Below are 25,795 nucleotides of genomic sequence, written 5' to 3' on the forward strand. Positions count from 1 at the left end.
TGGATACTTGAAGCCTCCAGTGCACAAACACTGTGAACTGACTTTTCAGTGCAGTGGGAGACAACTTTAATCCAGCAGTTAAACTTTCAAAATGAACAATATTTGCATATTCATAGATTTTTCCATGCAAATCTCAGATAGGGAGCCTCTGTGAAAATATACTTATCAGTGGTGATCAGGGGTCAAATATCAATAATTGGGGGGGATGAAAAAGATTAGTAACCCCTGTGCAAAATCACTCCAAATATGTATGTCATGAACACAATCAGTCAAGGGGGATAAATAAGTGGACCTGTAAAGTTGCAGATTAAATTAGAAATTCCTTTCCTGTCATCATGCTCACTGGGCTTTCAAATCCCCTTTGTAGCACCACTTGCCCTTATAGTGACCCTCTTCAGCACACGCACACACAAAACTAACACTGACTGAACACAGTATGTGCGTATCTGTAGAGTGAGAGTGAGTTGGGTGGGAAATGTGCATTTGATAGGTATATGGGACATTTTTGTGTCAAGTAATATTCGAGGGCTTTTCTAACAATCAATCATGAAACACTGCTTTGTTTTTATTATTTGTATTGTGGGCTAATATTGAGAGTTTATCTTATTCAGCTGTGTCAATAAATTGTCCAATTATCTCAGCAGACAGTAATTGACTGAAGGTCAAATTCAATGTCTGTTTTTTTAACAAGTAATAAAATTTTATTCTGCCACCAGCAGTTGGTTTCAGTTGGATCTTTTATTGCTCGTCGCAACGCCTACTGGCACAGTTCAATACACTTTAGCAGTTGCTGCTTAACTGACATTGTTACTAACTTTTCATCCAGCTTTTTGTCATATCTGTGACTGAGCGAATGTAAGGTATCTTTTATCTACTCATCAAATGCCTTTGTTGAAGTATTATCTGCAGGTACTCCTTTATTGCATCTGTTTTGTGGCAGCTAATTTGTGATTTAGTAGAATTTAGATCCTAGGACTAGTTTATTTCTAAGTTACCCATTAGCAACAGTATAGGTTAGGACAGGTTCACAATTTTTAAAGTCTGTCTTAAAACAACAGTCAGGAGCCACAGTCCTCCTTCTGTGCAAAAATGTATTTAAAAGTGTATCAGAAGCTAATATGAAGCTTCAGCCATTAACTTAGTCAGATCAAGTAGATAAGATTCAACGTTACAGTCTTTTTAGTGCCAAAGTCTCTCTTTCTGTTACTATACTTCCACTGCAGCTCAACAGGGAAATACTGTGTGAGGAAACACAAACAGGGAATTTGATGCTAAAAAGACTGTAAATGTGGCAGATATCCACTTGATATGATCTAACTCAGACTGCTGAAGCCTCATATAAGCTTCTCATCAACTTTTAAATGCATTTTTGCACTACATCACGGTGTGAACACACTATGGATTTTGGCCCCCATCACTGACATTGAAAGCGCATTTGAAGGGGATCATTTAATAGCCAGTATGAACAGGAGGAATGATTACAGCGAGGAAAACCTCTTTCACTGTTCATATGAACACCTGACTATTGTTTTAAGACAGACTTGAAAAAGTGTGAACCTGTCCTTTAACCTAGTGTTAGCTAGCCAGAGCTAATGTGTGGATGCAACATTATAATGATAAACCTGTATGATATGTTGATAGAGATCAGAACAGTATTTTAACATTTATAACAGCCTGAGGGGGTTAATAATGAATACTTTTAATCATTTAATTATATTTTGGGGTATCCATTTTGCCCACTAAAGAATGCTTCTTCTACCAATATTTAAATCTTGATTGTATGTTACCTGATAAATTTCTGGTCTGTCACGGTTTGAACTAACATATGCTCGATTATTTTGAGAAAAGAAACCGAATAGAAAGCCTGTTGTGTCCCATTAGGCTACCAGACAGATCATCATGCAGTCTTATCTGCACGTAACCTCATGATTTCCCAGAAAAAGTATCACCCCTATTCTGTCTTCTTTCAACATCAGTATATTTTACTATGAGAGACCGGTTCATTTACAAGTGCCGTTTCTGTTGCCAGTTTCTGTAACACTGTCGGAGCGGCTCGCCAATCAGAAAACAGTTTATTGGGACGCCATTGTGTGCGTTGCCACAGCAACAAACCACAACGAAGTTGTGAAGTTGACTTGAGCGCTCATGACTGAGTAGAAAAGCTTCATGTATTCCATCGTTTATTCATTTACGGAGTGGTAAGACTTTCTTTTTTTTGCAATGCAATGAGACAACTGGTTTAACTGTTAACTTTGTTCAAACGGTAGGTGACGAAAAACAACAGAAGTTTATAGCCAGAGATGTAACGTTAAGTTAATTTACAGTCGGCAGAATAAAGACCTTGGAAAGTGTTCTCTAGTTAGAGTGAGCTAATAATAATAATCTCACGACAATACATTCCAATTACAAGCAATTACAGATAATATTTTCCGTTTAAAGTAAGCTTTTAGTAGCGGAAAGACATTATACTCAAACAAAACGGAGAATTTAACAAAGTCAAACTGGCGTTTGATGGCTAACTAACTAACTAACTCATACATTAACGTTACTTACTAGCTAAATAAAAGTTAACGCTAAACATAATTTACCTTGCTAATGTCAGCGTACAAATTAGCGTCACAACAACATGAAGATAACATTATTGTACAGTAGGAACTCTCCTCTCCTCTCCTCTCCTCTCCTCTCCTCTCCTCTCCTCTCCTATCCTCTCTTGCAGCTGAATTTGCTCCACAGCATATTGAAAATGACAGCCATCCAGATCCCATCAACAACAAAGTGGCAGAAGACCAAAGTGTCTCTGCCCTGCAATCCTAAACTTGTCCTAAAGGACGACAGACCAAGAAGAAGGGTAAGGATGTCCTGCTGTCTTTGCTTTTCCTCTGTGAACACACATTTGACAATACTTTGTAAACCCTGGGGATTTCATTCCACACACCTGGCAGTGGTCTGTGGGAACAGCATGATGTCATGACAATGCATAGCTTCTCACTTCACACAAAATTAGAAGTATACAGCCAAAAATGCATCAGCTGTTGAAACCAGATATTTCCCATGAATTAACAGGGGCCCAATTTTCCGTGACTGACCTTTTGGATGTTTTCCCATCCTTTTAAAGAAGCTGCTTCAAATGACAGATTGTCCTAATAATTACCTTGGCTTCTTATAGGGAGCAAAAAATCAATATCTGACTGCAGTGTTTTGTTGCAGTGACCCTCAGCTCAGCAATTTTAGGCATCTGCTCTCTCCTTGGCTGCTCATGTCTGTACCCACAGTACTGTAGGTGACAAAAACAAGAAATACTTTTACTAGACTTACAAATATAAAACTGATTATCTGTCCTTATGATACTGATTTCAGCCTAAAGTTTGGTGAGAGCTCCTTTTTTAGTCTTATCCTCACTTTTACAAATGTTGTCATAGTAATTGTTTGACAGTACCAAAACTTAGGAGCAATGCATACACTGATTAATTATAGAATAATAGCATTATTGATATCTAAAGTATTTCCCAGTCACTGTAGTGGTTGATGGACTTCACAACTTGCCTTTTTTAGGTGCTCCACACCACATTATTTACAACTTTGTTGTCTCTGAATCATAGAACAGAGCGTATTATGAATACACACCTAACTGGCAGCTATTACCTAAGTATTGTATATGTGATAACACCCGCTACTACGTTATCCATTTAGATTCTAAGCTTTTCTGACCTAACCTTGAAATAATAGGGTGCAATAATAGTGCAGTTAGATGTTTCTTTGCTTCTGGTGCGCTGATAAAGATGTGCCAGAGGATTGTGTGGAGGAATATTAGCCTAAAAAATGCTGCAGATTGTCCTCACTGAAAGGGATATTATTAACATTTTTTGAGCACATGAAATCAGTGGATGCAAATGTACTGTATGTATTTGAAGCAGGTATGTGCAATAGCTGACAGTCCTTGTGCTCATTATCTTTTCATATTTTCTCTGTCAGCGGTAACATTTTGTTTGTTGTGTTGCCTCATCACTGCTGATTTAAGACTGTAACGGCTGTGTTGTTGCAGGTGACTCCGTCTGTTTACACCCAGGAGATGTTACAGTCTACAGAGGAGCGCCTGGCTAACACCAACAAGATGCATCCACCCCGCATACTGGAACAGCTAGACATGAGCAACACCACGCATCACGAAGTAAATGTCAGCCAATACTTTGCTACTTCAGTAGCTTAATAACTTGGTATTATTTCACTGGCAACATGATGGTGACAGAGAAAAGTTTCTGTAAGTCACAGATAACTACAATGGTGACACCAGTTAAAAATGTCAGGGTGTTTGTTATATGAACTTAAAGCAAATACTAGAGGCTAGCATCAGTGACAACAGTGACAGTGACAACAGCGTACAGAAAAAGATAAAAGTTAGACAGGAGTTTGCCATTCCCACTTCTGTCTGCAGACATACTTCAGCTGCTGACTTTCATCTTTACAAGGATAAAACCTTGGGGAGTTCATTATAGCATTTGAGTGTCAAGAATACATTGAAACCTGCATTTGATTTTGACAAGCTGTCTCTTCACCACGATGGACTTCCAGCCCATAAGCATACATAATAAAGTATATAAAACTGCTTCTGTAAAATTTTCCAAATGTTACTCATATTGTACCTTTGGAGCACTTGAAGCCCTAGTTACCACACATTTTTAAGAATTGGCCAAGTCAGATGTCAGCTAATATAAAAATTAATAAATATATCTAAATAAAGAAGTGAATGTGGTCGGCTTATTAGAAAGATAGATGAGACCACAAAACACATTCAGAACCCCCTCATTATTTCATCATCAATGCTGTGCATACAAAACATGAACTATCTGCTAAGGTCATTACACATTGTACCAATGCTACTTCCCCTTAGTCAGCAGGCACTAATTGATTGGCAGAGGGCAACCAATGTGACTGAATGCCCTGTACTTTTACAGAGCAAAAATGCCATAAGTGGTTCATGAAATGCCCCGTCATCATAATCAGGACGACCTATTTTTGCATCTCACCCTGCCCACATTTTTGTTGACTTGTCAAATATGTAAATGTTAATGTGACTAACCTCATCTATGAGTCACTGTGATAAGTGGTCATCCTGAAAAAGAAAAAGGATAACTTTACATATTATAAAATCTAAGTTAAGAAATCCCTTGTGAAAATACCTAGATAGCTAGGTAGAAATTACTAGGTAGAAATTACGAAAATAAATTTGTCATATCTGTGTTTTTAACAACTTTTTAAAATCAAATTTTAGGCAAGGTTTTTTTTAAAATATATTTTCGCCCTACCAGTGCCAAAACATGCATGTTTCATGTCCACTTTAAGGTGTGATAAGTAAATATTAGTTGAGTCAGATATGGTTTAGAAACAAGACGGCACACTTAAGAGTCATTTCCTGTATCTGTGTCAAATGGGTTTCACCACTGCACCACCCCCTTAGGAGAGTAGCGGCAGGTCCTGAGTCTATTCACTCCAATGGGAGAAGTGAACGTGAGCACAGATTACAACCGATTCTTTCACCCCATAGTCACCAAAGTAAATATTAGACCTGTTTTTCACAAGCCACATATCTTCTGAACATTCTAACACTAAAATGGCATTTTTAGACAGACAAATCAGGAGAAAATTAACTTTGTTGAAGACCTGTCTGTCTCAGCAACACACTGAGTCTCTGAGTTTCTTAAGAATCTGAAATTGGCTGGATTTAATTTGATCCATTTACAGACTTTTACCTGAGCCCTGAAGTTGAGGTGTTTATCAGAATTCCAAGGTTTTTAAATTCTTTTAGAACCTGTAACTTCTCGCCCAATGCAAAAACATCTGGTTCTACAGTAGAGTCATTTGTCATGGTGGAGAACATGCCGACAATTTTAGGGACATTTAGTTGCAGACAACGCTGATTGGAGCATTGGCAGAAAAATTAAAGGTAGATAACTTAGATAGAAGAACTCAGTGATTCACAGTATGAAATGCTTTCCTGAAATCAAGTAACACAGCACTGACAACACCACCTTTATTCAACAATGGTTTGACTTTTTCTAAGAAGAAACAACTTGCTGTCTCAGTTGAGTGGTTGGCTCTGAAGCCAAATTACATTGGGTGTAGGTTAAAGGAGCTGTTATTCAGGTGATGGATGATTTGCTCAGCTACCCATTTCTCTGCAACCTTAAGGCCCAAACGCACTGAAAACATCTGATGCGCGTTTTGAAGTTCACCTATTGTTTTAAATGGCCAAATGCGCACCAAAAGTGTTATGATGCGTGTCAAACTGCCTTGACGCCCCTACTCCAACCTCGATTTTGGAGTGTCAAATGAGTTTTTTCTGCAGCCGAAAAACAGGGAGAGAGCAAAAGCGAGTTGCTAAATGCTAATTATCCAGGCGCTAATGCTAAAGTGGCAGGAAGTATATACTATTTCATACCATTGCACAGTTTGTCATATGTCATCTTTGTTATAGACCATCTTTGTTTGAGTCAAGAAGGCAGTTCAGAGCCAAATGTAAAACGACACATGAATCACACTGGGAGAGCTACACATGAAACACAAACAACAATGGAAAACACATGCAAGTAAAGTAGTTGGAGAAACAAGCGACAAGTTCACAGACAGAGTGACATTAACAAGGTGGCAGCAGCAGAGAGAAAGTGGTTTTTAGTACTGACAGATGTGACTATCAATGAGACACTGTTTTAAACGAGAACTAAATGACCCTGTATGTTTTGAGGTCTCTGATGTGAGTTGGAACAGTTCCACTCTTGTGAGGCTCTGACAGAAAACTGACTAAAGGTAACTTCTCCTAAGTGGAATAATGCAGTCCCCTTTTGTAACTCCTTTTGTTTTAACTGTCTGTTTATACAAAGACTGTAGTGGTTTCAATGTAGTGTTGTTACCCTGTGACCAGCTCGTCAAACAGTAAGTCATGTAAAGAAAATCATTGATTGCATGCACATCTCGGCCCCCTTAGTAGACATATAGTTTCTTAAGAATCTGAAATTGGCTGGATTTAATTTGATCCATTTACATACTTTTTTTAACCTGAGCCCTGAAGTTGAGGTGTTTATCAGAATTCCAAGGTTTTTAAATTCTTTTAGAACCTGTAACTTCTCCCTCAATGCAAAAACATCTGGTTCTACAGTAGAGTCATTTGTCATGGTGGAGAACATGCCGACAATTTTAGAGACATTTAGTAGCAGACAACGCTGATTGGAGCATTGGCAGAAAAATTAAATGTAGATAACTTAGGTAGATAACTTAGACTGTCTGTCTGTTTATACAAAGACTGTAGTGGTTTCAATGTAGTGTTGTTACCCTGTGACTAGCTCGTCAAACAGTAAGTCATGTAAAGAAAATCATTGATGGCATGCACATCTCGGGCCCCCTTAGTAGACATGTAGTTTCTTAAGAATCTGAAATTGGCTGGATTTAATTTGACCTGTACCTTTACCCCCACTGCAAAAACATCTGGTAGAGTCATTTGTCAGGGTGGAGAACGAGTTATAACAAACATTCTTTTCTGATAATTTCACGGCGGTTACATTTACAGCACAAGTAAATAACCATCAAGCACTCAGATGACTTATTTTGGAAACAGATGCTCATAGTTTAATTTTCCTTCTCCTTTTCATTCATTCATTGCATCTAACTAATGCAATAGTAAATACAAAAAACAACAGGACAAATCTGTGTTGGTTCTGTGGTGTTGGCATTTCAAATCTGATGCCTGCAGTGCACCACAGAAGCATCAATTGACATGTGAAATGAGGCGCGTCAATTGTCGCTTTCAGTGTGTTTGGGCCTTTAGACATTATAGGTAGGATGCTGATGGGCCTGTAATTACAGGTAGAATGAGGATCCTCAGATTTGAAAATTGTAGTAAAAATAGCAGACTTCCTCCTGGAAAGTTTCCCTTGGATATCGAGAGGTTAATGATTTTCGTGAAGGGATTAGTTAGTGATGAGCTAAGATCTTTAAGCGTTGCTGTGTCCATCCCAAACACATCCTTTGCCCTTCATGATTTGAGAGATCTGATAATTCTCATAACCTCTGATTCAGGGACATTCCTTATGCTGAAGGCTGGCTCCATTGTGTTCGTTGGACATACATTAATACGCTCAGCAGAGAAGCCCTGTGCAATAGCAGCCACAGAATCAACAAAGTAGTGATTAAGAGCAAATGCTACTTCAGCTGGGTCCTTTGTGAGGTTTCCATCCAGGTTAAGTTCTGTTGGCTTTCCTGCTTCGTGATTTTGTCCCATCAGCTTTTTTAACTGATTCCATATCATTTTGGTGTTAGCTCTAGCCTCACCAATTACTGTCATGAAAAAACTCAGCCTTAGCTTTCCTTAGCTCTCTTATCAGCAACAAATGTTGGTAAAATTTGGTATTTGTTTTTGAAATTGATAGCACCCCGGAGTATCCCTATATGGGAACTGTGGGGAGTCTCATGAGTGTGAGTGTGTGAGAGTGTGTTTGATGTGTATCCTTAAAGGCATAGTGACAGGCATGGTAATGACTATATGTGTTGTGTTATGGTAATTTTACAGTGTTTTTTGTGTGTTGTCAGTTGTCTTTGGTGGACGTGGATCAGGCGCTTTTCCAGCCCTACCCATCTGAGCTGGTCTTCCAGAACTTCACTCCTGCACAGACCTACAAGTTACCTCTTCGCCTCTTCAACAAGGACAAGGTGTGTGAAAGAGTAAGCAGTTACACTGACAACAAGGATGCTGAGCTCTCTATCAAGAACAGCTGTGACAGAAACACTCTTTGACCATAGCAGCAGAGAAAGGAGAGTTTACAATGTGTGTGTGTTTTAGTCAGAGGGGGTGAGTGTGAGTTGAGTATAAGGAATGCAGTATGGTTGGAAAAGGTCACGGGGAGTTGGGAGAGATTCATCGCTGTAATTTGTACAAGACACGAACAAGTAAGAATGAATGAATCATTACTTTGGTGTGTACTTGGTTCTGTGTTTGTCGTTTAAATTAGTGTGATGTATTTTTTGTTGTCAAGGTTTCACGGCACATGAAGCTGGAGCTGCAGGACTCAGAATATTTCAGTGTGGTTGGTGCAGAGGATGCAGGGAACAAAGTTGCACCAGGGCTGACTGCCAGTTTCACTGTCTTCTTCACCCCACATGAGAACAAGGTACTAGAAATAGAGAGGAAATGAAATATCACCGTAACCTGAACTTAAAAGGCTGATATAGAATTTAGATTTGATGATTAGATTAAGCTGGGGAGGGAGAGGACAGGATGTAGGTAAATTAGAAAGATAATTCAACAAGTAAGCACTCTTACTGTCGAAAACAGTACAGGAAAAATGTAAACAGTGTTATCAATGACAGATGAGAAATGAAAATGGATGCACTTATTTTACATTCATATATTGTGCACAAGTCTCTGACAATGGCTAGGTCAGATTTAGGTGGTCAAGGGTCAAAGGTCAGGCATTAGGTTACATCAGCACATCCTTTTGTCGTCTCTCTTACTGATACTGTGGGTCAAAATGAAAACTGAGACTCAAAGGTCAACATTAAATTAAAGGGAACATAATCCCTCATAGGTTATGGCTTTTTTTTTTTTTTTTTACAGCTGAGTGCAATGAAAACAATGCAGTGTTTTTATTGCACTCAGCTGTAAAAGGTTTATGACCACTTTGTTAAGCAATGTACTCAGAAAACAAACAAAAAAAAAATAAGTAAAAAAAAGTCGCCAATTGACTGTTAACATCAGTTAGAATTTGTATGTGTTAAGTAACCTTAGTGACAGGCAGAGCAAACAAATAACTCATAAATATATTTGGAGCTTGATTGTTTGAGACACCTTTTTTCTCACTTTGTCCACCCAGGACTACCACCACGGACTGGTTTGTGTGACAGAGAGGGAGCGGTTTGAGATCCCAATTCGTGCCACTGGGCCACGGGCCATTCTTGACTTTCGCGATGAGCTCTATTTACCAGTCTGTCCAGTGAAAGCCTCCACACAGAGGACTCAGCTAGTCCGCAACATAGGGAATGGAAAAGCCATGTTCAAACTTCACACACAGAGGTGAGAGCCTGTACAGGAGGGGCTTAAAGTATGTCTGCTGTGTTTGAGTGATTACGTTTATCATATTAAATAAATATTCAATTACATTAAATTATAAACTCACACCTTTCAATGTATAAATAGTTAATTTACACATTTATTCATGCACCCATAATCACAACTCAACAGCAGGAACTAAAATATTTGTGATAAGGGAAACATTTGATTAACATTTACAGTGATTACTATTGATTACAATTAAATGTTTTATTGAACATTTGGGTTTCTTCTTGCCAATTTCTAAATCAACATTGCACCTTTGCTGATATCAAATGCCATGCCTCAATGTCTCTTCTACTTTACACCAGGCCTTTTTCAGTAACGCCCTCTTCTGGGACTCTTGATGTTGGCGAGAGCATGCAGGTGACTGTGGATTTCAACCCCATGACCACAGGAGACCACAGGCAGGACCTGCTGTTGCACTACCACACTGGTGAGAGAAAGTCAGGTCTCTAAAGACAAAAAAAAAACTGCAAAACTGTATGCACACTAGTGACACAAAAATATGTTAATGACCGTAGCTTCTGATGAAACTATTGTCACAGTCGCATCATTTCAGGAGCTGTAGTGAAATATTCATAGTGGTCCTAATCAGCATATCCAGATTAAGCAAAATGATTTTTAAAAAAAGAAGCAAGAATGACCTTGTTGCAGCATATTTCTCATTGGCTGTGTTATTTTTCCAGTTTAGCATTTTTCTGGAAATAATATTCTCTGAGCCAGTCTACTCTAAATGCCTCCATAGAGGAGTTTTCAGATGTTCTCTTATCTGTCAGAATGTGTCTCTCAATCTGTCTATCTCACTGTGTCATACAAATATATTTTTATTAAGCTTCATATATATATATATATATATATATATATATATATATATATATATATATATATAAAACTTTTTTCTTTTGTAACACACACAGACATGAACCCACACAGTGACACTACAAGCTATAAAAAAAGTGTCACCTCAACAAAGAACATTGTCTCATTGTCTCATTATATCTGTTATGGCTTGGCACACACACACACACACACAACAGACACACATGTGGATGGAGGCAGAGATTTTCAAACTGCAAAATGAGTTTGCATAATCAGCAGTGTCAAATGGAGTGGAACTAAAAGGATGAATGTGTTTACTGTAATCACTGAGGTAAACACTTTAATAAGATTCTCTTTCTGCAGCAGTGGTGACCCTGAAGCCGAACAAGACTGCTAAACTGGCCCTACCATTGCCACACACACACACACACACACACACACACAAACACACACACACACAGCACACATGCTTAACAATGGTTACTGTAATTTCCTCAGTACAGCTCAGGGTGTGATGATATTGACTGGTAGACAGATGAGAAGCCAGTTTGTTTCATTCTGTACTTTCAATATTATTACACGTGTGTGTTTCAGTGTGTCTTATCAGTGTTTTCCATCCACAGACCTATCTGTAGATTCTCAGCACAAATAGATTCCCCAAGCTGATCCAACTAACTGTTCATTGTCTCCTTTCTAATTGTCTTCTTTTTGCTGCTCGTTGAAACTTAGTATGTTGTGTGTACGACTGTACACATGTGCTAGTATGATCCTTTAACCTTGGATGTTGCAGATGAGAAGATTCTAACTAGGTACTTTGGAGCTTGTGTGAATATGTGTTTGTGTGTGTTTGTGTGTGCTTGGGGCCATGAAATCAAAGGTGACATAAGTAATGGTAATGAGAGGAGAATCTTAACATCCTTAGGGAACAGAGCTGCGAGCATGGTGAGGTATCAGCCTATGTGGTGTATTGTATTTACTGCTCAATGCAGCTTCCTCTGTTATCTCTCCTCTCCTCTTTTCTCTTCTTCTCCCCTCCTCTCCTCTCCTCTCCTCCCTGTCCCTGCAGCTCTGATTTCTTCTCAAATTACATCTTAATGGGCTTAGCATACACAGAAACCCACCATTATCACTGTGTCTCTGGTTGTCTCTGCATAGCACAGGAGTAGTACCGCAAAGCCTCACATGTTTGATGTGAAAATTGTGCAGACGGTGTAGAATTGTGCAGAATTGAGTGACCAGCACCAGCACCATTGAAACAAATAAATAAAATGGGCTGTACAGGTCTCTCTTAATGAGATCTGTACAGCCCATTTTATTTATTTAAATATCTTAACAAAACTGCCTTGTGTTTATTAGTTTATACTGTCACAATTTAGTTGTTTTGTTCTGTTGTGGGGATTGGTTCCAGCTCACTGAAGCCCAGTGCAGTAAACTAATGAATCATTCATCCTCTATTTGTTTATTCATTGAGCATTTTATTTTATGTGATACCATTGCTTGATAAATGTTTATTCGGATGCAGACTGACTATAATATCTACGCTACCCAAATTTGTGCTTTTGTGATAAATCTGCTCATTTGTGATAATCTTGTTAACAGTATCGTTAGAGTGATTCCTCTGCTCCTGTCCACTCCTGTGCTCTACCACTCTTGTGCACCCAGTGGTCATACGTTTTAGGGAAGCCTCAGTTCCCTTCACAATTAGCCAGTTTCCTTAACATCAAAGGCAAAAAGAACGAGCTTTTGACTTTTCCTGTACACACACGAGGGGATCAATTAGAGGTAAAAGGAAAAAGTTGCTGGAAAACATCAGTACTTTTATCCTGTTCAGCAAAATGGCAATAGAGGATTCAACTGGGGCAGTCTGTTGGAAAAATATTGATTTTTTTAAAAAAACCTAAGCTTAACCCAACATGACATTTGAGAATGGTATAGTAGAATTGTGTTTCTGATGAATGGCAAACGTTTAATGTTAAAAAAAAAAAAAAAAAAAAAAAAAAACATAAAAAGAAGGTTTTAGTTCATTTAGTCAGGACATCAGCTCAGATTGGCAAACTAGATTAGCCCAATTTTACACTGTAGTTTGTTATGATGGGAAATGAGCCATGATGAATTGCCAATTCATCCCAGCTTTAAGTGGGAAGTGATTTAATACTGGTAGCTGAAAATAGCAATAGTGAACATGACTGGCTGGTTCTTGATTAACCAAGGGGATGCTTCAATCAGTACCAAATCAGCCTTATTCCTGACCCAAGCCGACCACATCAAAGTCTCCTCTAAAGCCAATTTCAACAATTCCAGCTACATGATTACCTAAAAGTCATCTGAGTAGAAAAATCCTGAGGTGTTGAACAAATACTGTAGAATTGCTGTGTGCCATGCAGAAAAAAAGGACTTGAGTTCACTCTTATTAGCTATGCACACTATGCACATACATCATTTTTACTATGAAGTACTATGTGTGTGTGTGCATGCGTGCATGTGTGTAAGGGAAAATTCAGTAGCATGCTGACATGCCAATGATTCTGTTATCAGTAGCAGTCCTGAAACTCTACCATAGCAAAGTCACCTTGTGAAAAACTGATTGGATAATGGTGGATAAGAGTTAAACTGTTTTGACTTTGGATTTCTATTCATCCATTTGGAGTTTATCATTTAATTATTGCCATGCAATTCCCCAGAGCAGAGACGGGATAAAAAAAGATTTATGTATAGCTCTTTAATGATGATTGTTTCGAGTAAAAAAAAAACTTCAGGCTTTATAAAAAAAAAAATATCTCTGCATCTGTGTCTTTGTGTTCTATTTTCTGTTTGTGTGTTCTATAAAAATATTTCTTATTTTTTTCCTGTGTGCGTGACCTTAAAGGAGAAGGGGCGCTGTGTGGCTGCATAAACAGGCAGGTCTGCTGAAGGAGTGGCAACAGTAGCGGCATTGAGCAGCATTAAGCTTTTATAATGGGAGGGCCAGCCCAAGTCCAGAACACCACTTACAGCCCATCAAGAGACTATCATTTTTAATTTAGCACCTTTCCCTGTCTCCCCCACTCTCATGTATGTTTCAGGTCAGCTTGCCGCAAAAAAGGCTCAACTCTTGCTGAGGGGTCATTGGAGACTTCACTATAAGCTGGCTGACGTGTGTGTGTGTGTGTTATGTGTGTCAATTTGCATGTACACCCTACTACTACTTAACGCGGGTACATACTGTGTCTTTATTTCCTGTTGTCAGTTAAAAGCCGATGCAGCTTTGAAAAATAATAGTTTGCTCAGCTCGCTTGTTTTCCATCATGATGTGTTAGACAATCCTTGTTCTGTCTTAAAAGTGAGTTGAGACTCTGCGCTGCTCATGTAACCCCCCCCCCCCCCCACACACACACACACACACACATATACACACACACACACACTCCCTCATCGCACTCCCCCCCTCTCCACTGTCACTGCTGCTGATTTAAATGAAAAGACAGACAGCTCTTAGGGAGCGCTGAGGCATCTGCTTTGACAGGGCTATAGCACCAAGGGGATTTCAGTATAGCAGCCTTTTAGAAAAGCAGCACACACACACAAACAGTAAGCTGCACATAAACAAACACACACGCTCAAATTCGAGTACACACACTCACAAACACACGTACTGCAGATCTGCTGTTTGCACTGTAATCAAAGGTAGCTGAGGGGGTTGAGAACTTCTCTCGCTGTGTACATAGAGAAATTACGGAAGGGGGGGGGGGGGATTGTGGACAGTGATGATGAAAGCTTAGTAATAAGCTGCAGCTCTCCCTGCCTGTCAACTGCTGTCATAGTATCCGGATGCTGGGAGATAATTGCTTTTCTCTCTGCATTCTCCCAATTTTTATTTCTCTCTCCCTCATTTCCTTCTATCACTCATCCTCTGTCTTCTATGTTCTCTTTTCTCTCTTCCTCTCAATCCAATGATATCTCACAGTTTGGTAGTCTGTCTTTCTAGCAGAGTAAAAGCAAAAAAAAACTGGCCCTCTTGTGAAACTGTGCCAGTTTTTTTTTTCCTGTAATCTTTCTCTCTCTGCCTTTAGGTATATGATGGAAATCTCAGTGATAATTGGCCCGTTGGAAGTAAACGTGAACACTCTGTGAATTCTAATATGTGTTTTCACCATAGGGCAAGCATAGTCATTGTATAGATTTTCTCAATCTACATTCCTCACAGTCTTGTTTATTTTTTCCCTATACCAGGACTGGGGTCAATTTGTTGATACATCTAAAAGCTAAATAAGTCGCATTGGGAGAGTTTTACTGCTACTGAGGCTTTCATGTTATTCAGAAATGAGGTATCTCAGGTCCCAATTAATCACTTGTGCTCACTCGTGTTAAAGCCCTGGCAGAGATGGATTAAATGCCCAGCATTGAGCAGGACTTAATGGGAAGGCTCATCTTATGAAAATTCAACCCATTCGTTTATTGCTGTGGAAGATAAATCTATTGGAAACAGCCAGTGCTTTGGTTGATTTGTCATTGAGTCACACACAACCCCCCACCCCCCCATCCCTCTTTCACTTGTTAGTCTGATTCCCTTTCCTCTCAGTTTTTTGTTTGATGGCGTGTAGTTTCTTATGATGCGTAGTGTGTTCATTGATTCGCTTGTCTGATGTTATGGGCTGAGTCTCCTACAAGAAGCAGATCCTTGATCTCAGCTGGACTGTCCTCATTAAGTGAAGGTTGAAGAAAATAGATAAATATAGTGGAACTCATGTTGTTTTGCAAATAATTCATGGTTACAGTTAGATTCAACAGCCTTTTCAGACAAAATTAGTTTTATTTACTTGTAAAGAAAATGCTGTGGATGAAACAGATGCCGTTTGGATTGTGATAAAGTTATTAGAGGGTGTGCCTTGTAAGCAAAGGAGGTCATGTTCAATCCCTGCTTCCACATGCTCACTCATGTTCAGTTGGTTTTGATAATGGTGCCAGCTCATTTGTTATTGTATATGTGCAGCACTCCAGTTTGGATAATGCTAGTTTTAGCACATTAACAGGTTAATAGCCTGACACAAACAAGGTCTACGGGTTACAAATGGACTGGTTGGATTTCTGCCCTGTGTATTGTTTTTGTCATCATCCCTGCTGTGTGTTGGGTATGTGTACAAAGTGTTGTTTTTTAGTAACCATGGGAACCAATCATTGAGAGGGGCAATCCTGGGTTGTTGATTATATGTGTGGATTTGTGTTTGTGAAGGTAATCAGATAGCATTTAAACATTCCTAGGTTATTAATATAGAATAATAGAACTGAGTTGTTAGCCACTTACAAACTATTCACTATCAGTAACTGTAGATTCTTCTCAGAGGAGGAGATGGGATGAGTTGGGTCATTGTCAGACCAGTTCTATACAACCTGTGCCACTTATAGCAAAGGGAAGGAAAGTGCTTAACCTGCAGGTAATAAGTATTAAAGCTACAGTTGTTCCCCAATTTTTTCTTTAAGCAAAATTTTGGACAGATGCATTGGCTGATAAGATGGATAACAGTCACCATTACATGCTTTGTCCACTAGAGAACACACACAAGCTTATCTTTCTACTGCTCACTTCAGTACATACTTCATACCCCCATAACCAAATTTAATGGATGTTTATCAAAAATTTTACTGAATATTGACTTATGTTTTCAGCATAATATCAAATATCAATATCTGTATCGGCCTAAAGAATACTGTATTGACCACAATGAAATTAAATTAAAGGTATTCTGCAGAATTTTCTTGTAAACAAACAAAAGTTATGTTGTGTTTCTCACTAAAATGCACTGTGTATATCCTTGAGGTCTAGCAAACATTTTGATTGCATTTCCTTCCTCATAAAACATTTTCAGAGCCGACTTTTTAATATTTAAAATTGAGCATTCTTTACATCATTGTTTGCTTGCCAGCAATCTTCTTCTTCACTGCGTTTGTTTGCGCTTTGCTATGTTTGTGCATGCATGGCCTGGGTGATTCAAGAGAAGTGGATACCGGAGTCAAAGACGGCCCAGTTCATTCCTATGAAAGATGCTCAGTGGTGCATGAAGCCACAAAAACATTACTTCATAGTGCAACTAGTGGTCAAAAACTCCACATAGCACCTTTTTCTTTTACTGAAGTCAACCTGACATTCCCCAAACAAACACAAACAAATTCATAAAAAAGCTGCTATTGTCTTTTAGAGCATGTTTTTAAGATTTTACATGTGTGTCACCTCAATACGCAAATAGAAACAGATCAGCAAGTGGCAGTAAAACACTAAAATTGGCGTACATCGACATTTCCATATTTCAAGGTCAAAACTGGCTGCTTGTTGTGACAGCTGGTTGGAGTGGAACTACAGGTCCAGAACTGCAGTTCTGAACCTGCTGGTATTGCAGATGTGCTGGACCTCATTTTGATTGTTTTTCATCCTTGACACCGTGTCCTTGCTAGATTCTATTCAGTGGAAGTGCACTAGCGTCATTTTTGGACTGTCAAACCCCTGAGTCAAGTTTTCCTATCCTGGGCCAAGAGCAAGATTTCCCTCAACATCCCACAGAGAGACTATCAATCCTCCGGTTTTACTTGCTGAATAAACCAGTATGTTTGAACAAAATGAACGACATGTAAGTGAATGAAATTGTAAGTAAAAAGTAATTTTGGCAAGTCTTCTTGGTTGTTTTGGTGAGAAACAAGCTTTGAAAAGTAGAACAATCACAATTAAATGAAATACTCATAGGACTCATTGAGCTGGACTGCTCACAAATGACAAAATTCTCCATGTCACTTTAATCTCAGTTTTCATTTGTAGTAATATTATTGACCAAGGTATCTGTGTTTGAATTACACCGGGGAAATGTTATACCAAAGAACTTATTACCACAGAAACACATGAAGAGTAAAACCCTGTAGAGTTCAGAGATCAAACAACACAATATTCAGAATTCAGACACTCCCTTCTATTGTATCCAATTGGCAAATAGTTCCTTGTGTGTGTGTGTTGAGTTGGACTTATGCTGGAAATGTGTCCTTATTTGAAAAAAATTAACCTCTGCAGGTATATAAATATGATTAATCTTAGGATAAGCTTGACTCACAGCATGTGTCTCTACATCCAAATCTCTAGTCCTTCTGATTTGAATGTAAACAAACAAACAGGAAATTTACCTAAGGCCCTGTTCTTGTTGGCTTCATACAAAACCTAGTTTTGCATCTTATTTTTGTTGCTGGTTATTGTTGCTCTTTCTCTCCCTATTAAAAGAGTACACAATGTGATGGTGGCACCTTATTACTACCATAGAGACTCATTAGATGTCCCATTAACCATTACAGATTTTGTCTCTTGTGGTTTGGGTGCTGATACTTTACTCCAGGGAACCGTACTTTACTGGCTTTAATGTATTATGTTGTGCATAGTAGTCTACCACATTATAATTTAAAGCTTTCATATTTATTTCAGCATGATGTAGTTCATATTTATGCCACTCCAAAAGGCTTTGGCAGCATAATAAAGAAAGTTGTTTTGGATGCCAGTTTTCCAGGATATTTTGAGAGCCATTTTAATCTCTCTGCGAGGCTCCTTTTGATCCAGATCCAGTGTTTCAAAGCTCGACTCTACAGTCTGTCCTTGACTCTACCATGAGTTCCTCCTCTATTCCCTGCCCACATTAGGCCTGAGACTCCCTGAGGAGCAGCAGTGGCTGCTCAGCAGCTGGGCTAATGGGTCCCACTTTGGAAAGTATCAACAAAGTCATCAAATACTGTATGTACATTCTGCATATAACCCCCCGACCCTCCTGCTCATTGCCTAAAGTTTTACATTCATAGATTGACCTTTCAATTCATCAACTAATCACTACTTTGCTATACAGTAGTATTTACATTTTCTGTTTGAATTTTTGATGTTTTACTGGCTACTGTTTATTGTTATAATATGTCTCCCACATTTTATCCATCCATTCATAGGTCATGTTTTTGTTGTATTGTTTTTTTGTGGGATTGCAGAAAATTCAGCATGAGGCATTACTGTATCTTACTCCTACATGTCTGTAGTCAAATTAAGCTTTCAGAGGGACATTGTTTATTGAAATTATTCCCTGAACTGTAGCTTTTTGAAAAAACACTTATGTGAAAATGAAAGCACTTATATTTATTTAGACAAAAAAAGCTTTCATTCACGCCTTCACTCGCAGCTTTTAATGTTCAAGTTATGTAAAAGCACATTTCATGATGACATAACGAATGTGCTGAGTATGTTAATAAGAATAGGTAAATAAACCTCAACTTATTAGAAATAGAAACTTCTTTTTTTGCTGGCACTTGAACTGGATAGAGATTTTACTCAACTGTTTACTCATCTTCATCATTCTTTGTTGTCCTCATCCTACATGTTGTGTGACCTCTCACTCTGGGGACCAATCAATAACTCATGATCAGAAGTTGAAAAAAATTGTGCATGGATGATTTTGTGTGTGCTTCTGCATGTGTCTGATGTTTTTGCATGTCTTCTGCCCAGGTGAAGATGTATACATCAGCCTGTACGGGGCTTGTGAGGAACTGAGCATCAATCTTGAGCCTGACTCTATCCTGTTGAAGAAGACTTACATCTCCCTAGCCAACGTGCACAAGGTGTCCCTCTCCAACAGCAGTGATATCCCTCTACAGTACAATTGGACGATATGGGCCAGCCAGCAAGAGGAGGACCTGTGCTTATTGAGGTATGCAGACAAAATGATTTAACACAGGCAGATTTTTTAAAGATTTTCAACTGTATCTCTGTATCTTCTGTATGTCTCTTTTCTCTTCTTCTTTGTTTTGCCTTTCACATTCTACCTCTCTCCCCCTAGGGATAGCTCAGTGCTCCGGCAGAAAGAGGAGGAGGAGAAGGAGCAGTTGCTCCTTCAGAGCGAGTCTGACCCCACAGTGAACCATTACCTCCCGCTGATGTCCAGAGCCCTCCAGGAACACAGAAGCAAGGCTACAAAGAACCACCTGCTTGCCCTCTCAGACAACTGCTTAACTGTGGAACCAGCGGTGTGTGTGTGTGTGTGTGTGTGTGTGTGTGTGTGTGTGTGTGTGTGTGTTCTTACCTCTTCCTCTTAGCCAATATCTCTTGACCAATTCATTGTCATTACTCACCCCTGCCCATGGTTTTGGTTTCATTATGTGTCTGAAAGATCTAATGCTTTTATTAGAGACAAACACACCTTTGGTAAGCTTTCTCTGTGCTGGCTGGGATTCAGTAGCTTGTCCAAAAGCAACTCAGCAATCTGAATATTTGAATCAGGGTCCTTCTTATGTTTGAAAGACCCCCTACATGCTATGCCACCTACTGTGTGCTGCCTTGTAGTGCTGCAGGACAGAAATGGGAATCTGTTGAAAAGATTAGATCTGAGATTAGATGTTTCACAAAGAGTTAAGATTCGTCTCCTGTTGTTCACACGTAAACCTAGTCTGACTCCTCAGTGACAGGAGGGTCACAGATTGGGGCCCTTTTCTGCCCAGGGGCCCTCAGGTAGCCTGACCTGTTCTGACATTGCCGTCCCGCTTTTCTGCCAGCGTCTCTTCTGCTCAACTCAGCCATGTTCCCTGGATAGAGGGAGAGAGGAGACAGATGAAAAACAGAGCGAGGGCAGGAGTGTTGTGATGAGAGAAAAGTGCAGGGGACAGAGAGTAAACAGTCTGCAGGCACAACAGTCACAACACAAACTTTGAGAGGGCATTTGAGAGGAATGGTCAGCACTTTACACATGCACACACCCACCCACCCATTCACACATAGACGGACAAACGGATATTAGTGTGTGGGTGTGTGTAGAGTTAAGCTTGACTAAAGAACCAATCAACTTCCATGATGTTTTCTGCACTGAAATTAATATAGTTTTACAGTTTTTACAAAAAAGTAAACAAAAATAACAGATGGACTAGAACAGTCTTGACTATATTTAGATATTCATTACACACTTATTTGCTGTTACTTATTTGTATTTTGTTATGTATATCAGTTAAACCTCCATCCAAAAACGTCCTTTCTCATTCTTAATCAAACCTATTTTTTCCTGTGTGAGAATATTTCCATTTACAGTGTGCATGTCTGCTTTATATCCTTTGAGTAAAATAATTATTTTTTATCTTGTCTTAACATGGCTCAGGAGGGTGAAATATGGCCCAACACCACGGCACACTTCATCATTGTCTTCAAGCCAGAGGAGGCCAAACTATACCAACAAACCATATACTGTGATGTCACAGGTCAGTGGCTAGCAACAAAATACAAGTCTTATTCATGTGTACCATACAAAAATGCATGTATTGCATGTATCGTTAATGCCTAGCAACCAAAGAATGTCTAGTTTAACAAGATTTGCAAGGGTCAGACTAACTGGGTGCTGACTACACTTGCAACATTAACAACCATGCATTTACAGAAAAGCCTGAAAACTATCATTTTGAAAACAAAAAAATCTGGGGTTGTGGGGTTAGAAAGAAGTGAGGTTGCCACTCTTTTAAGGCTTACGTTTACAGCAGTCTTTAGCAACACTTAACCCAAAGTATAGCCCTGTTAGTAAGATAACTCTTAGCTTTTGTTTGCTCTTCAACACCTCAGTATCGATTGTTTTAACAACTTGAAGCAGGCAGCGCACCCATCCTTTAAATCAATAGCTTTATCTTTCTCATAAAAGATCCTCCCTCCCTCAGGCGATTTTTTTTCCTAGGATGGCGAAGTCATGATCCACCATACTCTGCTTCTGATTGCCGTTCCCTGATATTCTTACTTTAATCCTAACCAGTCTCACTCCTCATGCCTAAACCTAACTAACGCCACCAACAAGTACTAGTCAGTCAGAGGCAGAGCAGGGTGGATCACGACTTCATCATCCTGGGAAAAAAAATTGGCTTCCCTCAGTGGGTTGTGACTCAGCTCAAACAAAGGTTAGACAGACAAGTCCGGGTAGCATCCGTGTCTGTTTTTTTAGTTATTGCCGAGGACAACCAATCCTCTCAACTATGTTTCTTTTATGTTCCCTTCTTCTTAAGTGTATGTTGTTCATAATCAAACTAACCTGATTCTATACAAATACCCCCTAAATCTTCCTGTATGTTTTAATCACTGGAGGACTGGGTGGTACATTGTTACTTGATCTCATTTTCATATTTAAGTCATGAGGCCCCAATATATTCATCTCATCTCAGTGGTAGTAAAAGGTTGTTGGCAAATTTGCATGTGGTCTTCATGTATGTCTTCTGTACCGGAGGCCAGATTTACATTAATTTCCATGTTTTCTGAGGCAGGAGACAACCTGACCAGCCTAGGTCAATGACAGCCGGACTGGAGACTACTGTACCCTGATTCCTCACTTTGCAAAAAGATTCAGAAGTTTACTAAGCAAAACTGAAGAGTAGACCTCTCCTGCCCTTTAATAACTTCACAGAAAGAGGGAGAAAGAGGCTTTGAGGAAACATGTTTAGAAAGTATATACACTTTGTATCTGGACTAACTCACAAGTCCTCAGTGCACTGGTAGATCAATTTACTGGTTTTAAAGGAGCAGTGTGTAGGATTTAGCGGCATCTAGTGGTGAGGTTGCAGATTGCAACCGCCTGATTCAACTATAGTTAAAATAATTCATGAAGATAATTCCATGAAAACTGTTAGATATGTTCGATACTTTTACAGAAAGCATTGTATCTAGACTACCAGAAAGTATCTAAACAATAAATTGTCACTCTCTATGTACTTTTGCTGTTAGACTTTCTATTTCTTTGTTTCCTGACCTCATGTCTTTTAGTTTTGCTGCCTTTAACTTCATTAAAAGTCTTTCCTTATGCTTGTCTGTGTCTGTGATTAGGCTGTGAATCTCGCTTACCTCTGACAATCAAAGGTGAGGGCATGGGACCTAAACTCGAGCTCAACTATAACCTGTTGGACATGAAAAACGTATTCATTGATGACAAAGATTGTTACGAGGTAATAAAGCTCTTGCCGAGGGAACAAATTATCAGTTAGGACATGCTAGTAATGTTGTGAGCTTAACATACACCATTTATTACTAAAGCTGTGGATTTGTCCAGGTGCTGTTGTCCAACCGAGGGCTTACTGATGCCCCGTTCAGGCTGTCAAGCCCCAACACCACTTTCGGCCGCTGTTTCTCCTTCAGTCCTGAGGAAGGTGTTGTTCCCTCTGGGGCCTGCCAGATTGTGGAAGTCACCTTCCACAGTTGCATCTTGGGAACTTTCTCTGAGGACTTGCTGCTAGCTGTCACAGGACAGCCTCAACCACTTACCTTGACATTCAGGTGAAGTAAGCTAGTATAGTAAGTCAGATTCTAACAGAACATACAGATTCAGCTAAGCAAAGAAAACAAAACAAACTGTCAAAATACCAAGCATTTTTTCACTTTACAGTACACTCACAGTACTTATTTTAGGAATCTTAAACTCACTGTTGTTTTTGTATTTCATGTTTTCTGATGGTTCATGTCTTTGTCTTCTGTTTCAGGGGTTGCGTTATTGGTCCCACTTTCCACTTCAATGTTTCAGAGCTCAATTTTGGAGATGTAGGCTTTGGTGAGTTTCAAGGTTCTTTGGGGGAGCTTGATTCTTTATAATAATCATAATAATAATAATAATAATAATGATCATAATAATAATAATAATAATAATAATAATAATAATAATAATAATAATAATAATAATAATTTTATTGTATAGCACTTTTCAAAACAATAGTTAAGAAGCCCTCCACAGAGCAATGGAACGATGAAAGCTTAAATACGTAAATATTAATGCATAATATAAATATTGTGTATAGGATATATTATATTCCAGAGAATCAAGATTGGACTAGTTTTGTAGCTTACTATTTTGTTTAAAAACATATATTCCACTTTAGTCTCCTCTTTATGTTCATTATGGTTCCAACTGTGTTTTTCAATTTTTTCTCTTTTTCTAATCTTTGCTGTCTCCCTCTCTGTCTCTATCCCTTTGCGCAGGTTTCCCACATACATCGATTTGCACCCTCTTCAACACGTCCCTGGTCCCTATGACCTTTGCCCTGCGTGTCCTGGGAGACGGGTTGGGGACTCCCAGTGTGACCAGTGCCAAGCAGTTGTCTGAATTTTTCAGGAACGATTGGCAAGGCAGTGCTGCTAGAGACCTTCATGCAAGGCCTGTTGAGTTCACAGTCAGTCCTGCTGCAGGCTCTGTGCGTGCCATGTCAGATGTCACCATTAAGGTAGAGAAAAGTAATGAATGAGGGGAGAACTCATTTATATTCATTCTGCTGTCCCAGCAATGTACTGCAAGCCTTTGTAAAGGGGTATGCCAACTGAATGGCAAATGCCTCAAAGCAAGTTCAGTTAAACTGATGTGAATCATATGAAAGTCTCTTTTAAATGGGGAGTATCAATTAAAGCTGTGCTAGGTGCTACAGTATGTTTATGTGAAAATATACCTGACTTTTGACTTAATCATTAAGTTTTGCTGCAAAATAGAAGCATTATATGCCCCCAATTAAGATATACATTTTTTTTCTAGAGAGAAATCTAATATCAACAGTTAAAACATATTTTGAAAAAAAGATAGTTGAAGTTAAATTCGCCCTGAGAATAAAGATGTAAATCTAACTCTGCTGAAAGAAACTTCCCGACCTTCGACTCCCCTTCCCCCTCCATCTGGCAGATTCTGCCCACCATAGAAAGCCTCACCATAGGTAAATCTTAAGAGGGGAATTTTGATTGCAAAGTACTGCTTACTTTTCCTTTCAGCATGTCTTGCACTCAAACTTACTTACTTGAAAGGATAAAGTTCTCTTGCAGTGCATTCATTAAACATTCTTCGGGCCAACAACCCCCCATCTACCGTCGCACGGGGCAATTTAAAATCTTGATAATCTAGTTTTTTGTCTGTATGGCCACAGGTTTTCAATACAGGGCAAATATCTGTATATGAATGGATAGAAAAGAGTTTAATATAAGATCCTGAGCATAAGTAATATAGAAAACATTAGTTAATATTAGTGAATTTTGTCACTATTATTATTCTTTGCTCCTTGAATTACTCTGATTTGAGGAATAATCATGCTCTCAGTTTCAAAATACAGAGTCCATAATGTTTTGGGGGATGTAAAAAGGAAGTATAAAGTTGCCAGTGAGTTAGCGGTGGGCTACAAGTTGAGCCCTGTTTTTTTAGCCTGTATTTGTTTGCATTTTGATAAACTGGCGTAATTTAAAGTATGCTGAATTAGCAAGTAGCAGTTCCTGTCTGCAATGTACCGATGGATGCACAGGCAACTATCACTGGATTACTCTTAGACTGAAGAAAACTTAAAAACCTGATGTTCGTCAGGCAAGTTCTGAAGTGTCTTTTTTCTATGATTTCTAATTGGATTTATTAACATCATGTTGGAAGACCTCTGTTCTATGGCAACCTTGATTGGTTCTGGCATCTGTGTATTATATGTACAGGTGACGCTGTGCTCCAACACAGTCAGAAGGTACAGGCTGGCTCTGGTGGTGGATGTTGAGGGTGTTGGGGAGGAGATCATGACTCTGCCTATCAATGCCAGGTCAGACACATGTACAGATGTGAACATACAAACACACAGACACACACTCTTTCATGTGCAAACATTCTCAAACATACATCAGCTGATGATGCAGTTAGTTTTGTGGTGTTAAGTCAACTTTATGCATATTAAGGCCATAAACAAAGATAAGTTTTCCTGGGTTTTTCTTTTGCCATCACAATGTTTGATCTTTTCCATTTTGGAAAAACACTTTATTAAAAATGTATGAATAAAAATAAATCTACATCTCTCTGCCCTAGTAAGATGGAATATCATCTAAATATGAAAATACTGTATGTTTTGATATAAAATGTGATAAAGGCTGTGTCACAAAAAAGCAAA

At 38.9% G+C, this 25,795-nt stretch overlaps 1 protein-coding gene across 3 annotated transcripts in view; it reads left to right on the forward strand.

Annotated features, from left to right (window-relative positions):
* The first annotated feature begins 2,092 nt into the window (after positions 1-2,092).
* The window catches only part of hydin (HYDIN axonemal central pair apparatus protein), a 72,963-nt gene continuing 49,260 nt past the window's right edge, over positions 2,093-25,795 (forward strand). For 2 of the 3 annotated variants that reach the window (XM_067588813.1, XM_067588815.1), the window contains exons 1-15: positions 2,093-2,198; positions 2,717-2,848; positions 4,043-4,174; positions 8,578-8,697; positions 9,021-9,155; positions 9,858-10,057; positions 10,405-10,529; positions 19,404-19,605; positions 19,735-19,921; positions 21,040-21,139; positions 22,737-22,855; positions 22,960-23,183; positions 23,387-23,454; positions 23,880-24,121; positions 25,353-25,453. In XM_067588813.1, coding sequence (XP_067444914.1) covers positions 2,744-2,848; positions 4,043-4,174; positions 8,578-8,697; positions 9,021-9,155; positions 9,858-10,057; positions 10,405-10,529; positions 19,404-19,605; positions 19,735-19,921; positions 21,040-21,139; positions 22,737-22,855; positions 22,960-23,183; positions 23,387-23,454; positions 23,880-24,121; positions 25,353-25,453 — 2,060 coding nt within the window. In that variant the 5' untranslated portion in view covers positions 2,093-2,198; positions 2,717-2,743. The remainder of the gene's footprint in view (positions 2,199-2,716; positions 2,849-4,042; positions 4,175-8,577; positions 8,698-9,020; positions 9,156-9,857; positions 10,058-10,404; positions 10,530-19,403; positions 19,606-19,734; positions 19,922-21,039; positions 21,140-22,736; positions 22,856-22,959; positions 23,184-23,386; positions 23,455-23,879; positions 24,122-25,352; positions 25,454-25,795) is intronic. The other variant, XM_067588814.1, reaches the window with a different exon arrangement.

The sequence above is a fragment of the Thunnus thynnus genome, chromosome 5 (genome assembly GCF_963924715.1).
Source record: "Thunnus thynnus chromosome 5, fThuThy2.1, whole genome shotgun sequence".
Taxonomy (NCBI): domain Eukaryota; kingdom Metazoa; phylum Chordata; class Actinopteri; order Scombriformes; family Scombridae; genus Thunnus; species Thunnus thynnus.